Source organism: Leucopleurus acutus (assembly GCF_964270905.1).
Source record: "Leucopleurus acutus genome assembly, chromosome: 2".
Lineage (NCBI taxonomy): Eukaryota > Metazoa > Chordata > Mammalia > Artiodactyla > Delphinidae > Leucopleurus > Leucopleurus acutus.
In genome coordinates this window covers 15,570,275-15,594,870 of record NC_139143.1, presented here as the reverse complement: position 1 = coordinate 15,594,870, position 24,596 = coordinate 15,570,275, and the positions used below count along the sequence as shown (strand labels likewise).

At 39.9% G+C, this 24,596-nt stretch overlaps 1 protein-coding gene across 4 annotated transcripts in view; it reads left to right on the top strand.

The window, feature by feature from the left end:
- The window catches only part of ESRRG (estrogen related receptor gamma), a gene marked incomplete at both ends in the record, with an annotated part of 493,979 nt that overhangs the window by 333,913 nt on the left and 135,470 nt on the right, over window positions 1–24,596 (top strand). For 3 of the 4 annotated variants that reach the window (XM_082834452.1, XM_082834454.1, XM_082834453.1), the window contains one exon: window positions 13,873–13,989. The exons of the other annotated variant lie outside the window; for it this stretch is intronic. In XM_082834452.1, the coding sequence (XP_082690578.1) occupies window positions 13,873–13,989 (117 nt within the window). The remainder of the gene's footprint in view (window positions 1–13,872; window positions 13,990–24,596) is intronic. 4 annotated transcript variants of the gene reach the window in all.

Below are 24,596 nucleotides of genomic sequence, written 5' to 3'. Positions count from 1 at the left end.
TCTTGAATTGAATACAATGCCTTTATATCAGTAATAGATGAAGAATTTGTTAATTTGTCATAATAATAATGAATATATTTGTTTTTAAAATGTGCCACACATTATTCTAAGTGCTTTACATTATTTAATTCTTTCATCATTCCATTAAAGTAGATACTACCATTCTAATATTACTATATTATTTATAGATGTGGAACTTCTATAAAGTTCACAGAGAGGCACAGAGAACAAATTGCCCAGACACAGTTGGGTCTCAGTCTGAACCCAGAGCCTCTTCTCTTAACCCCCTCATTACCCTGCCTTGTATATTTTAAAAGCTTTTCAAGCATTGAACAATTTTAGACTGAATTTTTCTTAAGAGATTTTAGTTCATGGGCAAATTTTTCCATTAAGTTGTTAAAATATAATAAAAAAAGGGGAATTAAGAATATTTTCAGTGATGATTAGATGATATTAAAGGTTTATAAGAAGGAGGCAGCAGAAGTAAGTCTTAAAAATATCTAATTTTTTTTATCATTCATTTTCTGAAATCCCCTAAATATGAAGTTTGAGAGTTCAGCCCTTCAGTACCACCGTATCAGTTTTCTGTCTCAGTTCCCTTGGATTTTATCTACTGACACTCATTTTGCCACTAGATTTTGAGTTGCTGGTCTTAGATTGATCCTAAAAGTATACACTCACCACTGATAACACTTCCCAGACTCTCGTTCTTGACTGCAGGAGGAAAGAGGCTTAATTCTTCTCCCGTCCACTTACTAAACTTTGTGACCACAACAGAAGGCAGCTCAGAATCAATTTTTTTTTTCTTATGATGAATACTAGTCAGAAGGAGTTTTTTTTTTCTTTTAAGTGATTATATGAATGAATCTGTATGTTTATAGGAAAAAATTACATTCTTTGGAATTAACTCTTGTTTTATTTTGGTTTGAAAACGTTTAAAGAAACAACCATATTTTTATATGCTTTTTTTTTAGAAGGGCATCACTGAGTCATCCTAGAAGGAAAAGAAGAGAATTTAGTACAAGAAAATCTGGATTAATTTAAAATTTAGAGCTTGAGATCTGAATGCTTTAGAATGAATCTGAAAGCATACCCTACATCTGCATTCTGATACCCATTTTCTTTCAGTGCATACTATTAACATAGTTTCCATTTGAGGAAGCTCAGAGGCAAGTACAAGAATCTTCAAAGGAACGAATCGAACCCAAGATTTTGTCCTTGATTGCACCTTTTATTTTTTTCTCTCTCGCTTCCAAAGTGTCTGCACTGCTTCCTTGCTTCTGGAACACCCTCGCTGTCCCCACAGTCCTCAGACTATGTTTTACATGGATAACAATTTCAAATTTTGCAACTATTTCAAGCAAAAGCCCTCCAACTCATCCTGTCACCTGTGCGTCTCAGTTTACTGAAATTTCATTTTTAGTATCTGAACCTAACTTAGAAGAAGCTACTTTACAGGGTTGTGAGGAAAAAAAAAAAAGAGAGAGAAAATGATGGATAAGAGATTGTAAAGTATTTCTCGTCATTGCAGCCTTTTGTCCACATGTTTTAGACCCAAGAGCAGTAAACCAAGGCCCTGGGGGCCCAATCCACTTTGCTAAAGAAAGTTCTGTTGGAACACAGCCGCACCGATTCTTGCGTTGTCCGTGGCTGCCCTCCTGCTTCTGCAGGAGTCGCTCCAGACACCGAAGGACCGGCAAAGCTGAACTATCGACTCTCTGGGCCTTTAAGAAAAAGCTTGTGGACCCCTGCTGTTTTATAAAGGCGTAGAATTAAGTGTTTCCTGGAAGAGGAATCCTTATCCTGCCTCCCCTGGATCATCATCCGACAGGAAGAAGCCCCCCACTCTCCCCTGCTAAGTTTCCCTCTGTACTTTTCCTCCCTGAGGAGACGCCAGGTCCTTTGCTGACCACCCTGTCAGAGCAGACAGTGTAGGTGCCCAGGTTTTCTTTCCGAGAGGAGAGTCTTCAGGCACACACACGACACGGTCCGAGCTTTACTGGTTCTCCTCTGAGCGTCTCTGTTTTACTCTAAATCCAGCTGGCAGCCTTGTTGGCGTCCCCTGACTCTTGGGGTGACTAGTCATTACTCCTTTTTTTTTATTGCGGTACGTGGGCCTCTCACTGCTGTGGCCTCTCCCGTTGCGGAGCACAGGCTCCGGACGCACAGGCTCAGCGGCCATGGCTCACGGGCCCAGCCGCTCCGCGGCATGTGGGATCTTCCCGGACCGGGGCGCGAACCCGCGTCCGCTGCATCGGCAGGCGGACTCTCAACCACTGCGCCACCAGGGAAGCCCATTACTCCTTTTTGAACGTTGGCTTATGCTTCTCCTACTGTGCCTATTGATTTAACAGACCAATACGCTCCTAGCCTTTTGGCTTGCTGGTGCCGGCCAGGAGGAATTCTCTGCCCAGCATTTCCTCATTTCTGGGCCGAGACCAGCACCGGGCCCTTCCCAGGTCCCTCTTAGCTCTTCTTCTGCATCGCAGCCCCGGTCCTGAGCATCGTTACCCTGCTGTGATGATGGCTGATAATCAAGGCTCATTCTGTATGAGGCACTCTGCTCAGTACCTTCAATACAGGATCCCACTTGCTTCTCGTAGCAACCCCATGAGGTATCAATTGCTAGGTCCCGTGACCACTTCATTTACAAAGAAAGTAACTCCAGGTTTAAAAGTTTGCCCCAGGGCTTCTCTGGTGGCGCAGTGGTTGGGAATCTGACTGCCGATGCAGGGGACACGGGTTCGCGCCCCGGTCCAGGAAGATCCCACATGCCGCGGAGCGGCTGGGCCTGTGAGCCATGGCAGCTGAGCCTGCGCATCCGGAGCCTCTGCTCCACAACGGGAGAGGCCACAGCAGTGACAGGCCCGCGTACCGCAAAAAAAAAAAAAAAAAAAGTTTGCCATAACTCAGAAAATGATAGAACTGGGACTTGAACCCATTTGACTCTAGCATCTTATAATCACAGTTATATCACATTCTACAGTTTAAATATAGATCAATTACCGTCACTTGTGTCAAGCAGGATTTCCCCAAATCCATACCAGCTTTGGAGGACATAGGTAGATACTTGTTGAATACCGAACTTGATCCGGAAGGAAGAATCTAATACCAATGTCTCTTAGGAGCCGTGGGCACACTGGTAGCACTCAAGAACAGAGCACTTAGGGGCAGTATTAGGAGAGGGTATGTTTGTTTTGACTTGTTTAAGGTAGAAGGAAAATCTCAAGGTCGGCATGAAGTCAAATTCCTCTTTGAGTCATTTGTTTTTGTCACATAGGGTGGGATCCTACTGCCTCCACACTTGTCATATGGACTTACTGTACCATTCGGTAATTGCCACTGCTAAGTGCACACATTGAAACTTTCTATCCAAATGGAGTGGATGCATTAGACTTAATTAGCATTTCTTCCTTTCACCAAGAGTATTATGTTAACAGAGCTTTTTTTTTTTTAAATTGTATGTTTAAAGAGACACAGGCAGACTCATATCAAGGCTGTTTAAAATTTCTAAGTAGAGAAGGAACACATAAGAATTGGAGTTGGTTACCGAGCACAGCAAATTTGGGGAGTTACGGTTAGCTCAGATATAACGCTTTTCAGGTGGCAGTGGTCATTTTCGAGCTCTTTTATGAAGACTGTGACACGATCCCTATACCATAGGAGCTTAAAGACAGAGATGAGTAGCTGCACACATCATGGAGGCGATGTTTTCTACACTGCAAAAGAGCAGTAGCCCTTTCCAAGAAGATGTCATTGTCAAAGCTAAAAACGTTAAATTTCTGCATACCTTGATGAGAGAGATTTGTATTCTCCATCATTTTCATCAATAAGTATTTTTGATTGTATGCAGTTATTCCCTTTTAAATGCGTTTCAAAGCACACCCTGCCAATTCCGGATTCTGAGTTTTTTCCTATCATGAACAGTAGCTTTGTTTGGGGATCTATAAAACGCGTGTGTACAACCTGACACCTGTTGCTTTGGTGACACGGTTTGTTTGGTTTCTGTGGACTTAAACTGGTCACAAACCATAATGGTACAGAGACAAGTTGAGGGATATCTTTTTGAGGTGTAGAGGAATTCCATTCTCCAAGAGCAACCCTATCCTCTCCCACAGCTGGTCTTGCACCACAAGTCTGACAACAGCAAATGACAATGCCAAGATCCACCCTATCCTACCACATTCCCAGGCATCAAAATTTCCTTTCCAACCAGCAACAATAGCAACAACAACAGCTACACAAAGCAACCTCTCAGGAGATAAGAATTTCATTTTTCATTTCTGTTCTAAACAACACTCAATTACAACACTCAATTTCTTTTGAAGATTAGAGTCAGGCGACATTGCATCTTAGTTGGAGAGACTTGGATCCAGAGTGACTGGGTTTCAATCCCAGCTCTGGCGCTTGTAAGCTGTATAATTCTGGGTCTGTTACCTCTTCTCTCTGTGTCTTAATTCTCTCATCTGCAAAATGGGGCTTCATAGATGTAGAGCACATAGAAGAATGCGCCGCACTCTTAGTGTTTGTTAGAGGTGTTGGTATGTAAGTTTTAACAGGTGCATTGAAAGAGCATTGGACTGGTTGTCAGGAATTTGTGTTTTGGTCTCTTTTCTGCAGTTAACTAGCACTTCTCCTTGTAAAGAGGGTTGAGTGATCATAGATAAGTCAGTACCCCATTCACCTCTTTCAGGTCTACATAAAACCAGGAGCCTGAACCTACTGGAATTTGGGATTTGTTCCAAGTCTAATAGCCTAAAAATCTTTGTTGCTTTATGACAAATGATATATTATTGGTGGGTTGCTATCAGTTATGCTGTGTCTAATTGACTGTACGTAGTTTATTTTTATGTGTGCTTTGGAGCTAAACATTAAAATGAAGGAATGAGAAACAGGATCAGTAAAGATCAAATGGACAGATAATGAAACATTCTGCTGGGGACTCCAGGGGAGTAAGTCCCTGCCCTCAAGGAATGGACAGTTGTACAGTTGGGACAAGAGGTGGGCAATTCACTAGACACATGTAATAAAGTGCCTTAAAGGCTAAGAGAAAGGTTTGCTTGAAGATAAGTGCGAGATGAACTAGTTATACCTGTACGGACCCCTGGACCCCAGTCTTGTGGGCCCTGGGAGAGCGTCACTGAAGAAATGATAAAAGAAGCACATCTAGGACCAGCAGGAAAGACAATGCTGCTTTCTAGAAACTGGGAGTAATTCAGCGTGGGTGTCAGACAAGGGGGTGGACTTGGGATAGGGGTAGGGATTGACCTGGAACTGCGGCAAGAGATAAGGCTGGGGTGAGATTTTGAAGAGCTTTGCAAATGCTTTGCCCTCGGTTATAATCAGATTACACCCAGTGATGGGCAGTTTACGAGCTCCAGGGAAGTGACAGGAAATGTTCATGAGGAGAGGTGGTTGATGTCTTGGAAATTCACTTCGTAGACAGTTTGGTGCTTTAAAAAATGACTTGAGTTATTACACTTCTTCCTCTCCTCCTGGTATCTGTAAAATATGGCTGTGTACACGAGAGTTGTTGGCAAGACACAATCCTCTCTCCAGTTCTCTGGGTGAATGGCATATTCATTCTCGCACTCTTGCATAAATCTGCAGAAGGCTGTTTCTGTACTATTCCCAAACTCCAGGCTTAGGTCTTTGAGTCAAAGTATTTCATAATGTTTCATAATCGATGAAAATGTTACAGTGTTTCTTCCCTTTCTTCTGAGAAGGGAGAACAAAACTGTATATGATTTTAATACCTATATTCCACGTAATGCTTACAATGTTATAAAGCAGGCGTGATGTGATGATTCCTCTTTTGTACGTAAGCAAACTGAGAGTATGAAGGTGAAGTGACCAGTTTGAGTTCTGACAGCTAAGAAAGGGCAGAGCTGGAATTTGAACTGAGATCCACCGTTTCCTTTCTCCTTCTTCCCTCACTTATTCATCCTCAGATGTTTTCCTGACCCATATGCAAGGCAGTATGTTAAGGATGGATATACATGGGCATACAAGAACTTTTTCCCATCTTCTCTTTGAGATGAACATGCACAGTCCTCAGTGTTAACAGTTGTGCAATTAAAGCAATAAAGGAGTGGCCATGTTTACAAGTTTGGGGGAAACTGAGGCAGGGTATGTCTTGTTTAAATTGGAAAAAAATTAAGGCTAAATAATTCCTCCCCATTTTACAGCACCGTTTTGCTGCTAAATCATTGTTCACTGAATACAATGGGGAAATGTAATCTTGTGATTAGATACATGTATTTGCATGGAGGCAGTCAATGCTGGTACCCACGGTAGGCTCAATGGCCCTCCCAACACAGATGGCTGGAGGATGAGACCAGAGTCTGTGGTTTAGTCTCCAATCACTAGGATTTATAAACCTGCCTGCTTGGGGAATTCCCTGGCTGTCCAGTGGTTAGGACTCTGAGCTTTCACTGTGGGGGCCAGGGTTCAATCCCTGGTCAGGGAACTAAGATCCCACAAGCTGTGCAGCACAGCCAAAAATTAAAAAAAAAATAAAAATAAATAAACCTGCCTGCTTGTGGGTTTTTTCCTGATCTTTTTTCCTTAAAGGCAAAGCATCATCCACTGCCATTTGGGAGCAAGGCCTGATCTTCACTGTGAAAAGGCAGTCATTTGTGCCCACATACATTTAGGGCTCTTGTACATTACATTTGTGATGATCAGAATTTAATCCAATAGAACCTTAAAGAACCAGATATCAAATGAGCTCTTCTAGACCCGCCTGTCTCCCACCTCATTTTGTAGAGGGTTAGAGGGGCAGCAAAAAGGCAAAGAATATGGGGCTCTGGCATAACCCTGTGTACGAAATTGCTTTGCTAAGAGCCAGATGTGACCGTTAACCAGATGTGGCCCTCTTCCCCCACCACTTGCGAGGTATACGTCTTATACCTCGCAAGTGGATGGGGTCCCCCCTTGGTTGCCTGGGGCTGCCATTCCTTGTCATGGTCTGGGGCAGATGCATTGAGAACTTGAGGCAGATTCTTGAAATATCTTCCGTGATGGCAGTTCTTTGACCTTTGAGGGGAGACTTAACATTTCGTGATAGACAACCATCGTTCGGCGTCATGTATTTGGCCAGTCAAGTATTTGGGGTGAATATGAGCAAAGTGTCATTTGATTCCTTCCCCTCTCTGCTTTATAGCTTTGAAATAACTCTAGTGGCAGTTTAAAGGAAGTTTCGAGAAGTATTCAGAGCAGTCTTCTGGGAACGGATAGAGCGTCCCTAAGTAACTTATTTTGAAGTCCAACTTCAGGTGCGTTCTTTGAAAATAAAGTAGCATCCTTTACTTAATTATGCATTGGTAGAATTTTGACTTTTTTTTTTTGCCACACGTAGGTAATGAGTTATTATCCCACATTATATAATCCCAGCTATAGATACTGTTATTTTCTATTTCAGGTAGAATGAGGAGAAAGGAGCTAGAAACAAAGGAGCTTTAAACACAAAAAAAAGAAAAGAAAAGGAAAGAAAGGGAAGTTATATCACTGTATGGAAAAACCTTTACTACCATACAGTAAAAAGGGGGTTTTCCTTCTTTCTTTTTTCTGCTTTTGGACACTTAAAACAAAAATACTACAGATTATTGCCTTCACGTTTTTAATGCTCTGTAATTGTGTACTGAGGCAAATCCCATTATTTTTAAATCACTTAATGTTGGAAAACAATTGGATAAACCCCACTTGGAGTGCCCTGTGGGTCATCTCAAGCCATTTGTTCTGTTAATAAAATTAAAACAATTGGGGGAAATATACAGACGCTTTCAAATTGGCTTTACAATTATGATGTCTGTATGTATGAAAAAGAGGACAGCTCTTGGGAACTACATAAAGCCCAATGCCTCATTACTATGTGCAAGAGATGTGAGTCGGAAGTAAAGATTTGACATATATTTTTATTTTGAGATGCCGTGCTAATTTACATCATTCAGCCCTTTCACTGCTAAACTGTAAAAGTCCATTAAGTGACTGAAAGGAATATACAAATTATCCACTGGCACTCCAGGCTGAAGTTTTACATACACCCTGTTATTCTATCCGCCAGCTAGCTGCAAGATTCTATTAAGCGGTAAGTGAGAAGATTATATTGCCTGCAAACTGATTGTACAAAAGACTCTGCAATAAGTCATCAGAGCCCAGGACCTTCTGAAAAGACGCCAAGAAATATTATAAATTGCTCTATCATGATTGTCAGCCTGGTTAAAAAACCCAGAGCTTCCACGTGGATCTGGTTCCCTCTGAAGCTGAGCTTATTTCCCCAGCTACTGACAAAACTGGGAAAATTCCAGTCGTGTCATCCACGGCTGCCCAGTTCAGTCCCTGGTGCCTTATAACAAACGTGGTCCAGAAAATAGCGAGCTATAATCCAAGAAAACTCCGTGTCTGAAATGAGAATTCTAGGCTGTGAACAATAACTTCTGCGTTCCCCTGAATGACTGTCCAGTGTTAACATTCCAGAGGCCGGCAGTTGCTACTGGAAATATTTTTGTCTTGTTTCCTCTTGGTGAATCGAAGGAAAACAAGTGCCCCATGGAGATCATAGGGTCTATTGGGAGTAGTGTCTTAGAGCCATTATCAAAATAGATGTAACAGTGTTGCCTAGGTGCTTGGGGCAGCATATTTTTAGGATAAAATGCTTTCTTCATTGAATAGAAAAAGCACCAGGGAAGGTTGTTCAAGGGCAGAATCTTTGTAGACTCTGACATGAATCAAAGACTGTTGGGTGGGTGATCACAGCCAACAACAATGAACTAAGGAACTCAGTGGGAGGGCTCGGAAATTAGAGAGGTTTTCCTCCAGCCAAGAAGTTCTTTAGGATGATGTTGATTTGTTTTTCAAGGTATAAACCAGTGTTACTTAGTGAAATCAAGGTTATCATCCACATATGTCAAGACAAATTTATTGAAAGAGAACATTTGGCAGAAGGATGTCAGATTCATCGTAAACCATGTCTATATGCTTAGCTGAAAATCTATCATTTATGAAAATACTCGGGACCAGTGTATTTTCTTTCCATTCACAGTGAAATTTTTATAAGAATGTGGTGTTTTTTTCTATAGCTTGGGGAAGATTCCTTTACCCCAATGTAGTCATTTATTCATTTTTCACAGCACAGTTCAATCATTTGCTCCTGTGTGAAGAATTCACTGACTTTCCAAAGCACAATCTCAGCCGCTGTGGGGATGCATCCGTGTACACGGGTGTCTGGTGCTGACTTGAATCCAGAGCCGTTGCAGCGCACACTCAGCTGTATTGTGATTTGTTGACATGTCTTGTCTCCTTGTAAAACTGTAGATTCCTTAAGGGCCAGGGACTTCCTCTTTCTTTCCCAGCCCTGCACATGTACAAAATGGTAGGCTTATTGATAAGCGTTGAGGATTCAGCTGTAAATGAGACGGAACTCTGCCCTCAAGAACTCATCCTAAGGCACTGGTAAAAATTCTTCTGCCTTTACATTTCTCGTTGTCATTGAAGAATTATAGAATGTAGTGGTTAGAAAGGAAACTGGAATTCTGCTTTATATGTGATCTAAAATCCTCGTATGGCAATTTGACAATTTCCCTTCTGTTTCTGAAGAAATATAGAAATCTTGAGACAGTCATTCAGAGAAGGGGCATCTATAGATTCAGCTGCGATAATTGAATCACTCCTGAGTGTTTTCTGCAACGTGGCTCCAATTCTTAGGGCACCCATTTTGCAAATAATAGTAAGTGTTATGATAAGATAAACATTAAATAGCTCTCTTAGTGCCACCTATCTGTATTTTCATATTTTATATTATTTTTCTTCTTATTTATATCAAGATGTACTTTTATTTCCTTTAAAACTTCTTGCAGTTTTGTTTTGGTTTTGTTTCTCTTTTCACACTTAACTCCCCAGAAACCTTTGTATTTTTCTCTTTTCTCCTTGATAAGCTCTCCTGGTTTTGCCATGGATTTCCATTTTTGTCAAAGGTATTTTTGTAAGGTGTTGAAAAATTAACTAGATTTTCTTCTACTTTTTTTTTTATATTTGATTTGTGGAATGGTTTTCCTAGTGTGCTTCATTTTGCTTCCTAATGGGCCATCTAGCTCACTTGACCTTGTGGACAGTACTATGTGACAGCATCATAATTGATGTTCAGAAAAATGACCTTGAGGTACCAAAAAATATCTCATAATTTAAAATGTATCATTTTACTTATATACTACTTCTGGGTGGAGGATTTCTATTCTGCATAAGCAATAATCCTTGCCTCCAGGATCTTACCATCTAATGGATAGTATGCACGTGAAAAGGTATAAAAGAATCTGGCACGTCTGTATATGATGAGAGTACCCAAAAAGATATGAGAACCAAGAAATCATTTTCTGCTAGGGTGGTTTGAGAAGTTTTCATGAAAGATTTGAATGGAATTTGAGTTGAACGTTGAGCCTTGGAAGTAATTTTGAGAAGAAAAGAGGGGCAAAGATAGATCATCCTCAGAGGGACGTCTGAAGGACACAGCAAAAACTGAATAAATCAGATCGGTGCATCAGGAAGTTCATATAAGGTAATCATTGTAATGTTGCTGGAAACGTGGATGAGAGTCACATGGGGCAGGGATTTTGTTGGCTAGGTGAATATTTTATGTTTATTCCAGAGGCCATAGGAACCTATTGATTTTTTTTTTTTTTTTTTCGGTACGCGGGCCTCTCACTGCTGTGGCCTCTCCCGTTGTGGAGCACAGGCTCCAGACACGCAGGCTCAGCGGCCACAGCTCACAGGCCCAGCCGCTCTGCGGCATGTGGGATCCTCCTGGACCGGGGCACGAACCCGCGTCCCCTGCATCGGCAGGCGGACTCTCGACCACTGCACCACCAGGGGAGCCCTCTATGGATTTTTTTAAAAGTTGAGTTAACGACATTATCAAAAACATCATAGGAGGAGGAATATGATCGTGGTATGCAGTGTGGATTAGAGGGGGACAAGACCGGGGCAAAATGCCCAGTTAGGAGATTACTACCATAGTCCAGGTGTGAGCTCACACAGGCCCCATTTAGGGGCCTGTCAGAAGGGCCTTGTTGCGAAGGATGAGGATATAATTTTCAAAGAAGAAGAGGAACTGGTTTGAAAAGAAAGGTGATTATTTTGTGTGTGTGTGATGCTGGGTCATCCCAGTAGTTTCCAGCACTGGGTTAAAAGGGACGGGGCAGGGGAACTTGTGCTCATGCCTTGATACTAGAAAGTGAACAAATGATGACTTTGTATTGACTTTTGAGGAACAAAAAAAGGGAAGTAATGCTGTTCGGAAAACATTTTTTTTTTTCCCTTTCTAACTAGTTATTGTTCCGCTCTTCCTAAGAAAGCAGAGGCTTGGGTTTCTTTTTAAATAAGTATAAGGAGAGCCACGTAGAGTGGAAGGATTTGGTAGTAGAATACTAATTAACCCCTAGAAAATGGCTAGCAACACTCTCTTGATGGAAAATAAATTTTCAGTGAAAATCACAGTGAAAAATTATTCATCTAAAGTTCAGATTCTAAATCCTTTTATTCCGTGACCCAGCCAGTTTGGTTCCTTTGACTTATCCTTGGTTTTCTGTGAGTGTAATAATACAGTAACACAGTAATATCTCTGAGGAAGGTGATGGTGTGTGCTTCTGTTGATTCAATTAATATTACTCTTAATATTTCACCTATTATGTTAAAAAGTAGTTTCTTTTATTATTATAAATGCCCTGAATTAGAATGCTAATTTAGTCAATTTTGATAGGATTATCTTAAGTTATAATACACAGGCTTTTTTTTTTTTGAAGTCATGCACACTTAACCAGTTCCCCATAGTTATGAGTGGTTAGGTATTACTTCCTGTTGAATTAGCAGTTGCTGAGCAGTTGAGTCTTTCTACAATCCTGCAATCCACTAATGTGATATTTAATGAGGAGACATCAGTCTGGAGAAAGGTAGTCAATATAAATCAGTGTTTACAAAGTGTGATTAACTCTGAAATATTTCATCAATGCTGTGGTCCCAGGCAGACTCTATGCTAATTACTAGAATCTGTGCATGTTTCAGGGGACTTGGATGGACCCTGGGTATTGCAAACATGGAGCAGCAAAATTGCAATTATGCTCGGACCGTCTCTGATGACAATTTATGCATTTGGTCTGATGACCTCCCCCTTCCCAAGAGGGCAATAAACAGAATGCATTTTCATTAAGATACTAATGCACTTAATCACAAGGGGAAAGGGTTAGGAAGTAACGAAAGACCTTCAAGCACTATGTGACAGAGCTGATAGGGGAAAGAGACTTTATTTTAAAGTCAGCTTCTCTACAAAGCTGTAGGCAGCCCCAGAGCACTTCCCACACATAGTCTTTGGCACTAATTGAAAAATTGCAAGTTAAAGTTTGGATCTTCTGGCGACATCCTTATCACTTCAAATCTGTTGTTACTAACGTAAATGATGTAGACTGTAATATTAAAAATATAATTTCATAGCAGTTTATTTTTATTTATAACACTTCCATGCAGCTTGAGTGTTTGGAATTCATTATGCAAGTAATTTAATAAACATGATGATGATGACGGTGATGATGGTGGTCATGATGGTTGTAATGAAGATGGTGATGATGATGGTTGTAATGAAGATAGTGATGATGGTAATGATGGTGGTGATGGTGGTGATGATGGTAATGATGGTAGTGATGATGGTAATGATGGTGGTGATGGTGGTGATGATGGTAATGATGGTGGTGATGGTGATGATGATGGTAATGATGGTGGTGATGGTGGTGATGATGGTGGTGATGGTGATGGTAATGATGGTGGTGATGATGGTAATGATGGTGGTGATGGTGGTGATGATGATGATGATGGTAATGATGGTGGTGATGGTGATGATGATGTTAATGATGGTGGTGATGGTGGTGATGATGGTAATGATGGTGGTGATGATGATGGTAATGATGGTGGTGATGGTGGTGATGATGGTAATGGTGGTGATGGTGGTGATGATGGTAATGATGGTGGTGATGGTGGTGATGGTGATTATGGTGATCATCATCATCGGTAAACATTTTCCAAGAGTAAAATTGTATTGTAAGGCTCTGGTAAGTGATGAAGCGAGAACCATGTAACTTCAGTCCCTGCCCTCAAGGAGCTTACTGCACAGTCCCAAATTAGCCTGCTGATCATTTTTCACAGTGAGATTTATTTATACTGTTCAGTGTCAGAGAGACAAAAAGTCTGATGCATCAGGGCATTAGTAACCAAAAGAAATCCAGGATGGATGATACTGTAATACTTTTATTTTGTTTGTTTTGTTTTGGTTTTTTTTTTGCCGTACGCGGGCCTCTCACTGTTGTGGCCTCTCCCGTTGCAGAGCACAGGCTCCGGACGCGCAGGCTCAGCGGCCATGGCTCACGGGCCCAGCCACTCCACGGCATGTGGGATCTTCCCAGACCAGGGCATGAACCCGTGTCCCCTGCATTGGCAGGCGGACTCTCAACCACTGCACCACCAGGGAAGCCCTGTAATACGGTTTTGATGTTGGTGTTTTTATGGAAATAATCTGCTGGGGGATTTCTTTTGGATCCTCAAATTCTGGAAGACCGCTACTTTGTATGAGTGGATGAAGCATAATTTTAAAGGCTGATTCTAAGCTTAATCTTTTGAAGAGCTTCACCACGTATCTTCTCCTTGTTTGATGCATCTTCAGTGGTTATAGCGAGCATCTGGCTCCATGATATTTGTGACATCCTCATGACTCCCGTTGACTGTTTTTTTGAGGGAGGACGGTAGGAGTAGCAGAGTTGGTGTTGCCTTGGGGTTGCTAGGATTGCCTGGGTCTTGCAAATCTAACAGCTTCTTTTCTTAAACTCTGTGTTTTAGGTAATATAGAATATAGCTGCCCTGCCACGAATGAATGTGAAATCACAAAGCGCAGACGTAAATCCTGCCAGGCTTGCCGCTTCATGAAGTGTTTAAAAGTGGGCATGCTCAAAGAAGGTAAGGCTGTGTGCTACTGCTCCTGTACTTTAGGCTGGGGGTGCGGGATATACAGGGAATTACAAAAATATTAGAGAAACCAGGCAACTCTGGGGTCACAGTAAGTATCCTGAATCTGATAGCAGAATATTCCTCCTTTATACCTGGACTTGCTGATCTCTCGTGGCTAACTGCTTGACATCAACAGGAAGGGACAAGGTAGGACACATCTGATGTGTAGCTAAACCCACCAGGTATGCTTGGCAGTTCGGTTTCTTTTCATCTTTACAGTTTGCAGAAGGCAAAGGATGAAGGGTAGCCAAGAGGCTACTGTCATTGTCTTTTTGCTTTCTTTTCACTACTAGGTCTACAGAGGGATCCCCCCCCATCTTTACTGAGGTATAACTGACAAATAAAAATTGTGTATTTTTAAGGTAGATGACCTGTATTTCATTAATATATATTTTGAAATAATTGCCACAATCAAGGTAATTAACACATCCATCACTTCATATGGGTACCGTTTTCTTTCTTTCTTTTTAAAAAATTCATCTTACGTTTAAAGTACTCTTTATTCTTTTCTAATCTTATCTTTGGGACTTATCTTCTATTATAAAGAGTTTGTAACAATGGTATTAAAATTGTTGCTTTCAGTTGAGGATAACAACAAACACAAAATAATAACAATGAGCATGTATTCCGTGCTCAACGAATTGCCTAAGTTCCCACAGCAGATGAGGGTAGAGCCAGGAACTGAACCCAAATAGATTTTAGAATTCACTCAAGTCCCCCACCTAAATCAAAGTTCCTGCAATATTTGTATATTTCAGTATGTCTAGTGAAACTAACATTTTATCTTGGAGACGGAGAAAAATTGTTCTTTTCTGTGGGAGGCCTAGGTTTAGTTTTGGGTTTGTTTTTAATGTATTTCTGTATATGTATGTGCTTTGTAGATGTGTATTTTATATACTGCATTTAGGTTTCACTGTTTCCTTCTCTTCAGAAAATTTGCCAGAGTTTAAAATAAATATGATAATTTTATACAGTAACAAAATGGAAATATGGTCATTGAAGTTTGAAAGAATATGAGGTAAATTAAATATTTAAATGTACTGTTTCTGTTGAGTCCTAGACTGTATCTTGTTCCTGGGGTCGGCCTTATGAGTTTGTATAATTTGTTGTTACTGGAGATCACCTATTTTTTTTACAGGCTTTATTTTTATTTTATTTTTTTTTTAGTAACTTTATTTATTTATTTATTTTTGGCTGCGTTGGGTCTTCATTGCTGTGCGTGAGTTTTCTCTAGTTGCTGCGAGCCGGGGCCACGCCTCGCCATGGTGCGCGGGCCTCTCATTGTGGTGACTTCTCTTGTTGTGGAGCACAGGCCCTAGGTGCATGGGCTTCAGTCGCTGTGGCTTGCAGGCTCTAGAGCGCAGGCTCAGTAGTTGTGGCATACGGGCTTCGTTGCTCCACGGCATGTGGGATCTTCCCGGACCAGGGCTCGAACCCGTGTTCCCTGAACTGGCAGGTGGATTCCGAACCACTGCACCACCAAGGAAGTCCCGAGATCACCTATTTTTTAACTGCAAAATCGAAGTAGATCCAAGTATTTATTCCTCATGAATGAACCAGAGCTTCAATTAGGTATGGCATCACCAGATCTCATAATTTTTCCTGGCTTGTTCTTATTCCAAGATTTTTACTGTGAACCATGTCATAGGAAGATTAATGAAGCAGATTGTATTTGGGTACGTGGAATTCATGCTATTTTTCTCTTGTCCACTAAGATTAACTCCTCCACTGGCTAGGAACTAAGAAGATTCTCCCAAAGTCTTCTCATCCTCAACTTGAAAAATAATTGTAAACAAGCGTGTAACTTTATCATGAAAGCCTTATGGAAAGAGGGCCAAGATATTTGCCAAGTAAAAACATAAAATAAAAAACAGATTGCCTGCAGCAACATGGATGGACCTAGAGATTATCGTACTAAGTGAAGTAAGTCAGAGAGAGAAAGACAAAAATCATATATATCACTTATATGTGGAATCTAATAAAATGACACAAATGAACTTATTTACAAAACAGAAATAGACTCACAGACACAGAAAACAAACCTGTGGTTGCCAAAGGGGAAATTGAGGGGGGAGGGATAAATTAGGAGTTTGAGATTAACAGATACACACTACTATATATAAAATAAATAAACAAGGACCTACTCTATAGCACAGGGAACTATATTCAATATCTTGTAATAGCCTATAATAGAAAAGAATCTGAAAAATATATATGTGTGTGTGTGTGTGTGTGTGTGTGTATGTATAACTGAATCACTTTGCTGTACACCTGAAACTAACACCACATTGTAAATCAACTTTAATTGAATAATTAAAAAAAGAAAACAAATCGCCTGGTAGGATGATTCAATTTACATATAAATATATTTTATATAAAATATGCTATTAAATTTATATTAAATAAAAATTTTATACAAGTTTGTACTGTAATAATTTATATTAATACATGCACATTATGATGGTATATGCATGGAGAAACAGAAGGAAGGATAAAGATTGGTACCAGTGTTAACACTAGTGAAAAAAAGTCAGGGTAGGGAGTACTTTTCTTGTTTACTCTATAGCTTTTGGCACTGTTAGGATTTTTCCACAGTGAAAGCGTTTTGCATTTATAATCCATTTCCTAAATATTTATTAAGTTCCTCTCATGTGCCAAGCACTATTCTAGGCTCCAGTGATGCCACAGTGAAAACGACAGATATGGTTTCTCTTGCTAGAAGAAGGCTTATGTGGAAGATACTAAAAGGATAACAATTTTAACAAAGGAAAACATATGAATAATAATCCAACGATAACAGCCCAACCCATATGACAAAGAGTTTTCCTCTGAGTTAGGACAGTGGTGATAGCTGACTTTCTTGTGGTGGAAACATTACCTTAGTAATTGCCTTAAACCCCATAGCAGAGTAGCAAACAAAACATATTTCAGAGTGTAACAAGTGATTGACAATAATATTTTTGGTCTTAATTATCTTTATATTGCCACTTAGTTGAGCCGTAGAGACTCAAACCAAACTTACGCTCATTTGAAAAGGCTTAATTTAGTTTGGACTTGAGGAATCATTATTTTCCAAAAGCAAATCGATGTTTTAAAAATGTTATAAAAGTAATGTATCAATTAACACTTTGAATGGGTATGTCCTAGATTTGGATTTTATTGTTAAAAACTAAACTACATGGAGATACGCCTCCATGTCCAGGTAAATAGGATCTTTTTGAGCAGTTTGATTTGACTACTAGTGTACTCACCTATTTGCCCTTCCAGTTTTAAGGAGGAAGTAGAAAACATATTTTCCCCTAAATAATTTTCCCCATTGTGTTTTCAAGCAGGAACAATCTTGAAGGGTGCTTAGAGTGACTGAAAAGGTGTGAACTGTGTTTAATTAAACATTGTTGGTGAAAGTAAATAGGACGGGTGCTTATCTATAATTCACACCTCTTCAGTTGCTGTTATCAAGCCTTTAGAGGGACTGTTTTCAAGGGAATTGCTGCTGTTGCTGATATACTCAAAAAATAATTTATTTTCCTTTACTTCCTTGTGCCCACTTTGGTGGAAAAATATCTCTAAGCCCCTTCCCCCAAATAGAAAGGAGATGATAGTTACGAGTAAATATGGAAAACTCTTTTTCTTCTGTCCTTAAAAAAATACAGTGAAATATTGCATTACACCCTGCATATAAATGCACAGTTATGTTTGGCCATCTCCTTGGCTCAAGGCTTACCTTCTCAGCCTGGAGAGAATGATACTGTCTTAAACGTATCTTTATGGATGGAGAGGGGTTTCAGTCCCATGCAGTATGTCAGAGATCATGATGTTGTAAATCTATTCCAATGTAAACCTGTTCAATTCGATTACCGGTCCGTAATAATATTTGTCTGTACAACCCCCACGTTGGCCACAGCAGTCCATACAGGCTGATGGCACAGCAGGTTGGGAAATTGACAGACCAAATCTATTTAAACAGAAAACAACATGAGTTCTAGAATCTGAAATGAAATCAGATTTCAACAGCTTTGATGGGAATCTTCTTTCCTTTCACAGGTATTTTTATTCACCTAGCCATGTGCATCTTAGATAAAATGCTGCTTGAGGGAAATGAAGATGTTTTCATTAAATAGGGCGTTTATAGAAAGATGAGACTTTTACTCTTTTAAAAATAATGTCTTGGTTTTACTGAGTGGCATTTCTACTAATGATGTGAGGTACAAAGTGGAAGTGGTGGCTTAGTGGGTCAACAACTCCAGTTACATCGCAGTGTGTAATTAAATTCCTATAATACGTGCTTATCGTTAGTCAGCACCAGAATCATATCCAGATGAACCATGTTTGGTTTTAATATTAGAATTTTTGAATCAAAATATTGTTACCAGTAGAAGCAAAAAAACAGTTGTGTGGGGAAAACAACAAAATGCAACAACATAAAACTGTGAGAAGTACATAAAACTGTGAGAAGTACAGTTAAAAAAAATGGTACTTTGTTCAAATCCAAGTTGTTGCACCATTCCGCATCCTGAAAAATGCCCTTCGCTTTCTCTGGGCTCTGCTTTCTGCCAAGCCTCACGAATGATGGGCCAGCATTATTTTTTCGGCATTATACCATACTGGATGTCAGAGAAAACCCATCTATTACAAGATATCTGGTCTCAAGATTCCCTTTTCATTTTTTTCAGGTATTGTTTATTTGAAGGAAGAAACAAGAACTAATCAACGTGCACCTATAAATCTAGTCAAGATTTATTTTTATTTTGATCTTTCTCCTTAGTTATTTAAAGGCTACTGTAGGACATACTGGTTCGGTTTTCTCTCTTTCAGTGGCAAACAGACATTTTATGAAAGCAATGATTACTTTATTTACGTATAGAATTCACGGATCCAAAGATTGAAGAAAGGCTTTTTGCTCTTTGTTGGCGTGATGGGTTTCACCTTGGCAACTCAAGTATTTTTCTTTGACTCTTGCACGTGAGGGCAAGAGATGCACATTTGTGGGCAATATTATATTCCCCAGCCAGGCCAGCCTGCGTGCCGTAGTACAGATGAACCCAGGCAGCCTGGTGGACTGGTTTAGTTATTTCATGCCAAGAAATTGTGCTTTTCACTTTGCCTTTAAAAAGGTGGTTACTTAACCCTTCTAATCATCACTTTCATCATTTGCAAAATGGCAGTGGCAATAATAGTATTTGCAAATAAAATGTTGTTGTGCATAGCCAATAAGATACTGCAGGTTAGGTGCTCAGCATACCATGTGACCCAGAGCAAGGACCAGATCAAGGTTAGCTATTGTTGCTGGAGACGGTAGGGGTCAACTTTAAGGTCAGGTGGATCTAGATTGAAGCCCTGGCTCTGTCTCCTCCTGGACCTGGGGCAAGGTATATTACCTCTAGGACTCACTTGCTTCAACCTATTTATTTATAAATATGGAACTTAATCCTTTGTCTACCAAAGAAAATGGACAAATCACACACCTTTTCAAACAAGAAGAAATATAAGAATTCTACTAACTTCATAGGTACATTAAATTTTACTGAGGTAACTTTGATATCAGACCATCGTGGATAAAAAATCAGAGGAGAGAAATAAGTTTTAGCACACCTCCATAAATATTAACTGAGCTTCTCCCATGTGTCTGGCAAAAACATTGTGCTTTGGCTTTTAATTCTGATGTTCCACAACTTTGCATTGTGATTTTAAGCAAGTCCATTCAACTCTGTCTTTATTTCCATATGTGCCGGGGAGCAGTTAGACTACTTTCTTTCTCATCTCTTCTATTCTAAAATTCTATACGTTTTGTTAAAAATGATATAATGTCTCTAGAAACATAGTACCAATATATGACACAAAGATACTTATAATTATTACCGCTGCTGATGACTATGTCCATAAGTTTGAAAATACAATAAGAGCTGTGATTCGATAGACGTGGCTAGTGAATTGTGCTACTTTGTAAATTTTGTCTTAACTGAATAATTCTTTGGATGCTTTCCATCTTTCTAGAAAAGCAGGAGGTATGTTATTTTTGTCAAAGTTGATAGAAGTGAGTTGAAGGAACAGTAGAACAATTAATAGGTATTTAAATACTTAGGACTTGAAGTCTTGATCACGTATTTTTGTAGTGTCTGAAAAACTTTTCCTCTTTATTTCCTCACAGCCCCTACCATCTCTTGTTAATAAATTGAAGTGCAGTCAGTAGAGTTTTATTTCTGTGGGCATCTAAAGGCTCATGACAGGTTGCCGTGTTGCTACTGGTCAGATATATTTGAAATTTTGTTGTTAGATTTTTAAAATAAAAACATTGCCATAAGTGGGAGAGGAGAAGAGCGAGTTTATGTAATTTTAAGTGCCTTCTGGGGGAAAATGAGTCATTAAAACAAACAAAACACATAACGATGTTATATGTGTTCTGTCGATAACCATATTTACATTTCATATCTGATTTGACATCTTTAAAGTAAGTTTCTATTACAGAGGTGCTCAATATTTTCCTCCACTTTTTAAAAGTCTAAAAAATAGAAGGGTGAAGATTCTAGGCTGACAGTTTACAAGATATGGTATAATCGTGAGTCTTCCTGTTCAGGGTAAAGTCAAAGCAGTGGTTGGGAATCAGCATTCGAAATAAGTTACTCAATGTGGAAAGGCGCAGGATATTACAGTTTTATTATCACCTTGAAACCTCACTGAGAGGAAAATAGTGGGACCCTGAGTGCCAGATTCTCATTAATCAGATGAGGAACTCCAGGTTCAGAGAGTTTTAGTAACTTAACCCAAGGTCCCATTGCAGATCAGTGGGAGTGAGATGAAAGTCAGGTATGTCATATTCTCAGGCCCCTCCTGTAGCTCTATCAAGCCATGTTGCAGGCTTGGCCCAAAAAGGGGTCTTTCCTGCTCCAGCTGTGGGTCAATTGCCCACCATCTCAACACAGCAGGCCAGTAGTGGCCCGAAATATTCATTTAAGGGTGGAGAAAATGGGAAACAGTGCTGGCACTCCCAGGAAGCAGCAGAACTTGTGGGTTTAACAAGGGGTTTGTGCCTAAGATACATGCATAAAGGGCATTCATAAGGAAGGGACTTTTCCTTAGGATTCTGAATGGGGAAACCAGACTTTTCACCTGGAGTTTAATGAGGCCGCTGAAGATACAGATAATGGTGGGGATCGGCCCAGGAAAGGTCTTTACAGGATAACTGAGCAGCTAGAATATTGGGCATAGAGTGAGTTGGAGAAGGCATTGTGTACCAGGAGCTGTGGAGGTGAGAATGGCAAGGTTAAAGATGCTGCATGGAGGGACTTCCCTGGTGGCGCAGTGGTTGAGAATTTGCCTGCCAATGCAGGGGACACAGGTTCGAGCCCTGGTCTGGGAAGGTCCCACATACCATGGAACAACTAAGCCTATGCGCCACAACTACTGAGCCTGTGCTGTAGAGCCCACGAGCCACAACTCCTGAGCCCATGTACCACAACTACTGAAGCCCACGTGCCTAGAGCCTGTGCTCCGCAACAAGAGAAGCCCCTGCTCACCGCAACTAGAGAAAGCCCGCACGCAGCAACGATGACCTAACGCGGCCAAAAATAAAATTAATTAATTTTTAAAAAGATACTGCATAGAACAGTGCATTCAGGTCCGTTCATTTTGGTCAAGCTGAGTTAGTGTCTGTTTCTAGATAGGTCCCTGGGAAAGAAATTAACCTGAAAAAGTATGAAGATCTAGAATGATCTTTCATTTTCATTTCTTGGTTCTCTAGTACCTTAAGAGGCTCATGCCATGTATGCCCTGCGTAAAGCTTTTGGCTTGCCAAATCATTTAAAATCCATCAAGCATTGCCAGTCTGTGTAGAATGGAAGGCCCTCATCTTTTGCTCTGTCTCATCGATTAATAAGACCTACCTCATATTTAGGAAATCTTTGAGTGGAAAAAATGATAGGAGTATAGAGGATTCCTCCACAGTAGAGGATTCTTTGTCCAGAGACCCTATTTATTCTGAGCTATCTTATCATAATCCATAGTGTATACTTCCTATTTCTACTTTTTAGTTTGGAGAAGGCATTGTGTGTGTGTGTGTGTGTGTGTGTGTGTACATATATACATACATATGAGACAGAGCACAGATTATGCATTTATTCATTTAGCTGACATTACATCTCTCCAATCAGTTGTCTTGAGCCCCCAGGTTATAAAGAAAACTTATCCCAGAACTGTTTTGCTGCAGCTACAGCTTGTGTTTTGATTTATATATGGCAGTGGGAACTCAGAGTCTTCTGGGTTTACCCTATCAGCAGAAGCAGCAAAGAGCAACTTATCTAATGACCCTTCTGTTTCATATCTTCCATTTTAATAAAATGTTCATTTAAAGGCTGTAGCATTTTTCCAGGTAGATTCTCTTTAAAAAATACAAAAACTACTCAGCCCATTTATTAACAAACAGATTTGTTTTTGCTTACTTAAAGAACCTGCTTAGTGCAATTTATCCTAGTAAAATATCTTTTGTAAAAACCTCTGAATAAGACGTTGCCAAGGTGAATTTTTTTTTCCCCCAAGTCTAATATCATTATGCTACCAAGTCAAAAACAGAAATTATTGGTAGGGAAATTTGGGTTCCTACTGCCTTCAAAAAGGAGAACAAAGAAAAGGAGAAAGCTTTAATGGTATTCAAGGAATATATTTCTCTGTTAGATGACAGTTAGTAGAACTGCATTGACCTCCCTGGTATTTCTTGCACTCTCTGTTGTAATATTATCCTAAGAAGCTCCCTCATTAATGCAGAGTATTAAACAAAACTCCCAAGTTATAATGTAAGCAATAGCAAAGAGCACCGTTTTCATGAGCTCTGTCTTGACATTAAGCTGTTGGGAATATACTTAAGGTGCCACGAAAACTTATTTCGTGTACAGGTACTGCACTACCAGATGGTGACTTTCGGGTTTTTTTTTTGGTCATGCTTTGTTGGTATGAAAGCCTGAATAGTCTTAAAATGAATAGCAAAGATTTTGAGGGTAAGAGTAATAACACTTATTCGTGAGAGCTCAGTGTGCATTAGGCTATGTACTATGTGCTTTGGTTGGATTTTTATTTTTTTTGTTAAGCCTTACGGTGACCTCCAGAGGTGGGTATTTCCCCATTTCACAGAGGAAAGAAAAGCTTAGAGAGATTATGTTACTTGCCAGAGTTCTCACAATGCATGGTGGAGTCTGGGTTTTAGAGCAGGCTTTCTGGCTCTACTGCTTATTCTCTGTATTTGTTTAATACAGTAGGAATATTCTATATATTTAGCTTGGGATTCTTCAGCGGCTATGGGTATTATGAGATACTGAGCTCTTAAAAGATTATTTAAATAAACCAGTTTTTTTCCGAACCAGGGCTCCCTTTTGATTGCTTTGAGTTCTTCACTTCATGTCCGGAAATAGAATGAACTGTGTGGAAAGGCAGTAAGTTTCCCATCACTATGAGAGATGATGTAGAGAACAATTTCAAGTGTCATGTGGGGATTAGACTAGAAGATCTTTCAGGGTGACTTCCCACTATGAGATTCTTGAGATCTCAACATAAACTTTGGAATAACTTGCCAGTTATAAACTGTGTGAATAAACATCAGCAACACTTAAGCTGTTCAGTTCCTGGGAACCCGAATTCGGGGGTCTCTGTGTCAAGCAGTGTGTGACATCTTATTTAAATCCCAATTGGAGCAGAGGGGAACGTTTTGTTTGGTGACATAGTTTTACTCTCTGGCTCCAGTTTTTAGTTAAGTGAAGTTCAGAACCAAATTCCTTGTAAGTTTGTAGAGAGCAGTGAATCTGAGTCACTGACTTTGAGTACCGTCTGCCTCAGTTGTTTTGAGGATGTGGCCATAGTGGACCGCTGGGATATTACAATCTTATCTGTCTTATAAATGGGGAAAATTGAAATACTAATGTTTTCAAGATCTGTCCATGATTCTGTCTCTAACCCATGTGAGTCTTAGTCTATCACATATTTCCTGTGGACCTTTGGTTCTCTGGAACCATTTTATATTTATATATTTTTCAAAAATAACAATTACATTAGAAATGAAGTGGAGAGATTCTCTCGTGTGATCTTACCAAACGCAGCACTGAGAATTATTTGAACTGAATACATCTACCCTCGCTCGCTGCCTTCGTGTGAGAGAGGACAGAAAGATTGCAATTATAAGGAACGGTTCTTTTAGCTTCCTTCCTCATGCTTTAATGGGAATACTATTAATAGTTAATCATTTATTTGATTGTCCTCATTTGTCATTTCCATTTGTGAATTTGAAATAGGAAGCCAGCATTTATCTAATATGCTACCAATTTTTATTCCTTTTGGATTATTAAAAATCCCCAATGGATTTTGCCCCAAGGGGGAAAGAACCTGCTTCAACATTTGCTCTTGCACTAGAAGTCTAGTGACAGCATGGTAAGTGGGGAGGGGAGGTCCCCGCCATATAGGACTCTGTTGGATGTGGAATTTTTCCCCACCAGCCTCCAGACAACAGATTTTTGTTCCTTTTCACCAATACCCGCATATATCAATGTGGCCCTGTTGTTTATGACATGGTGCTTAAG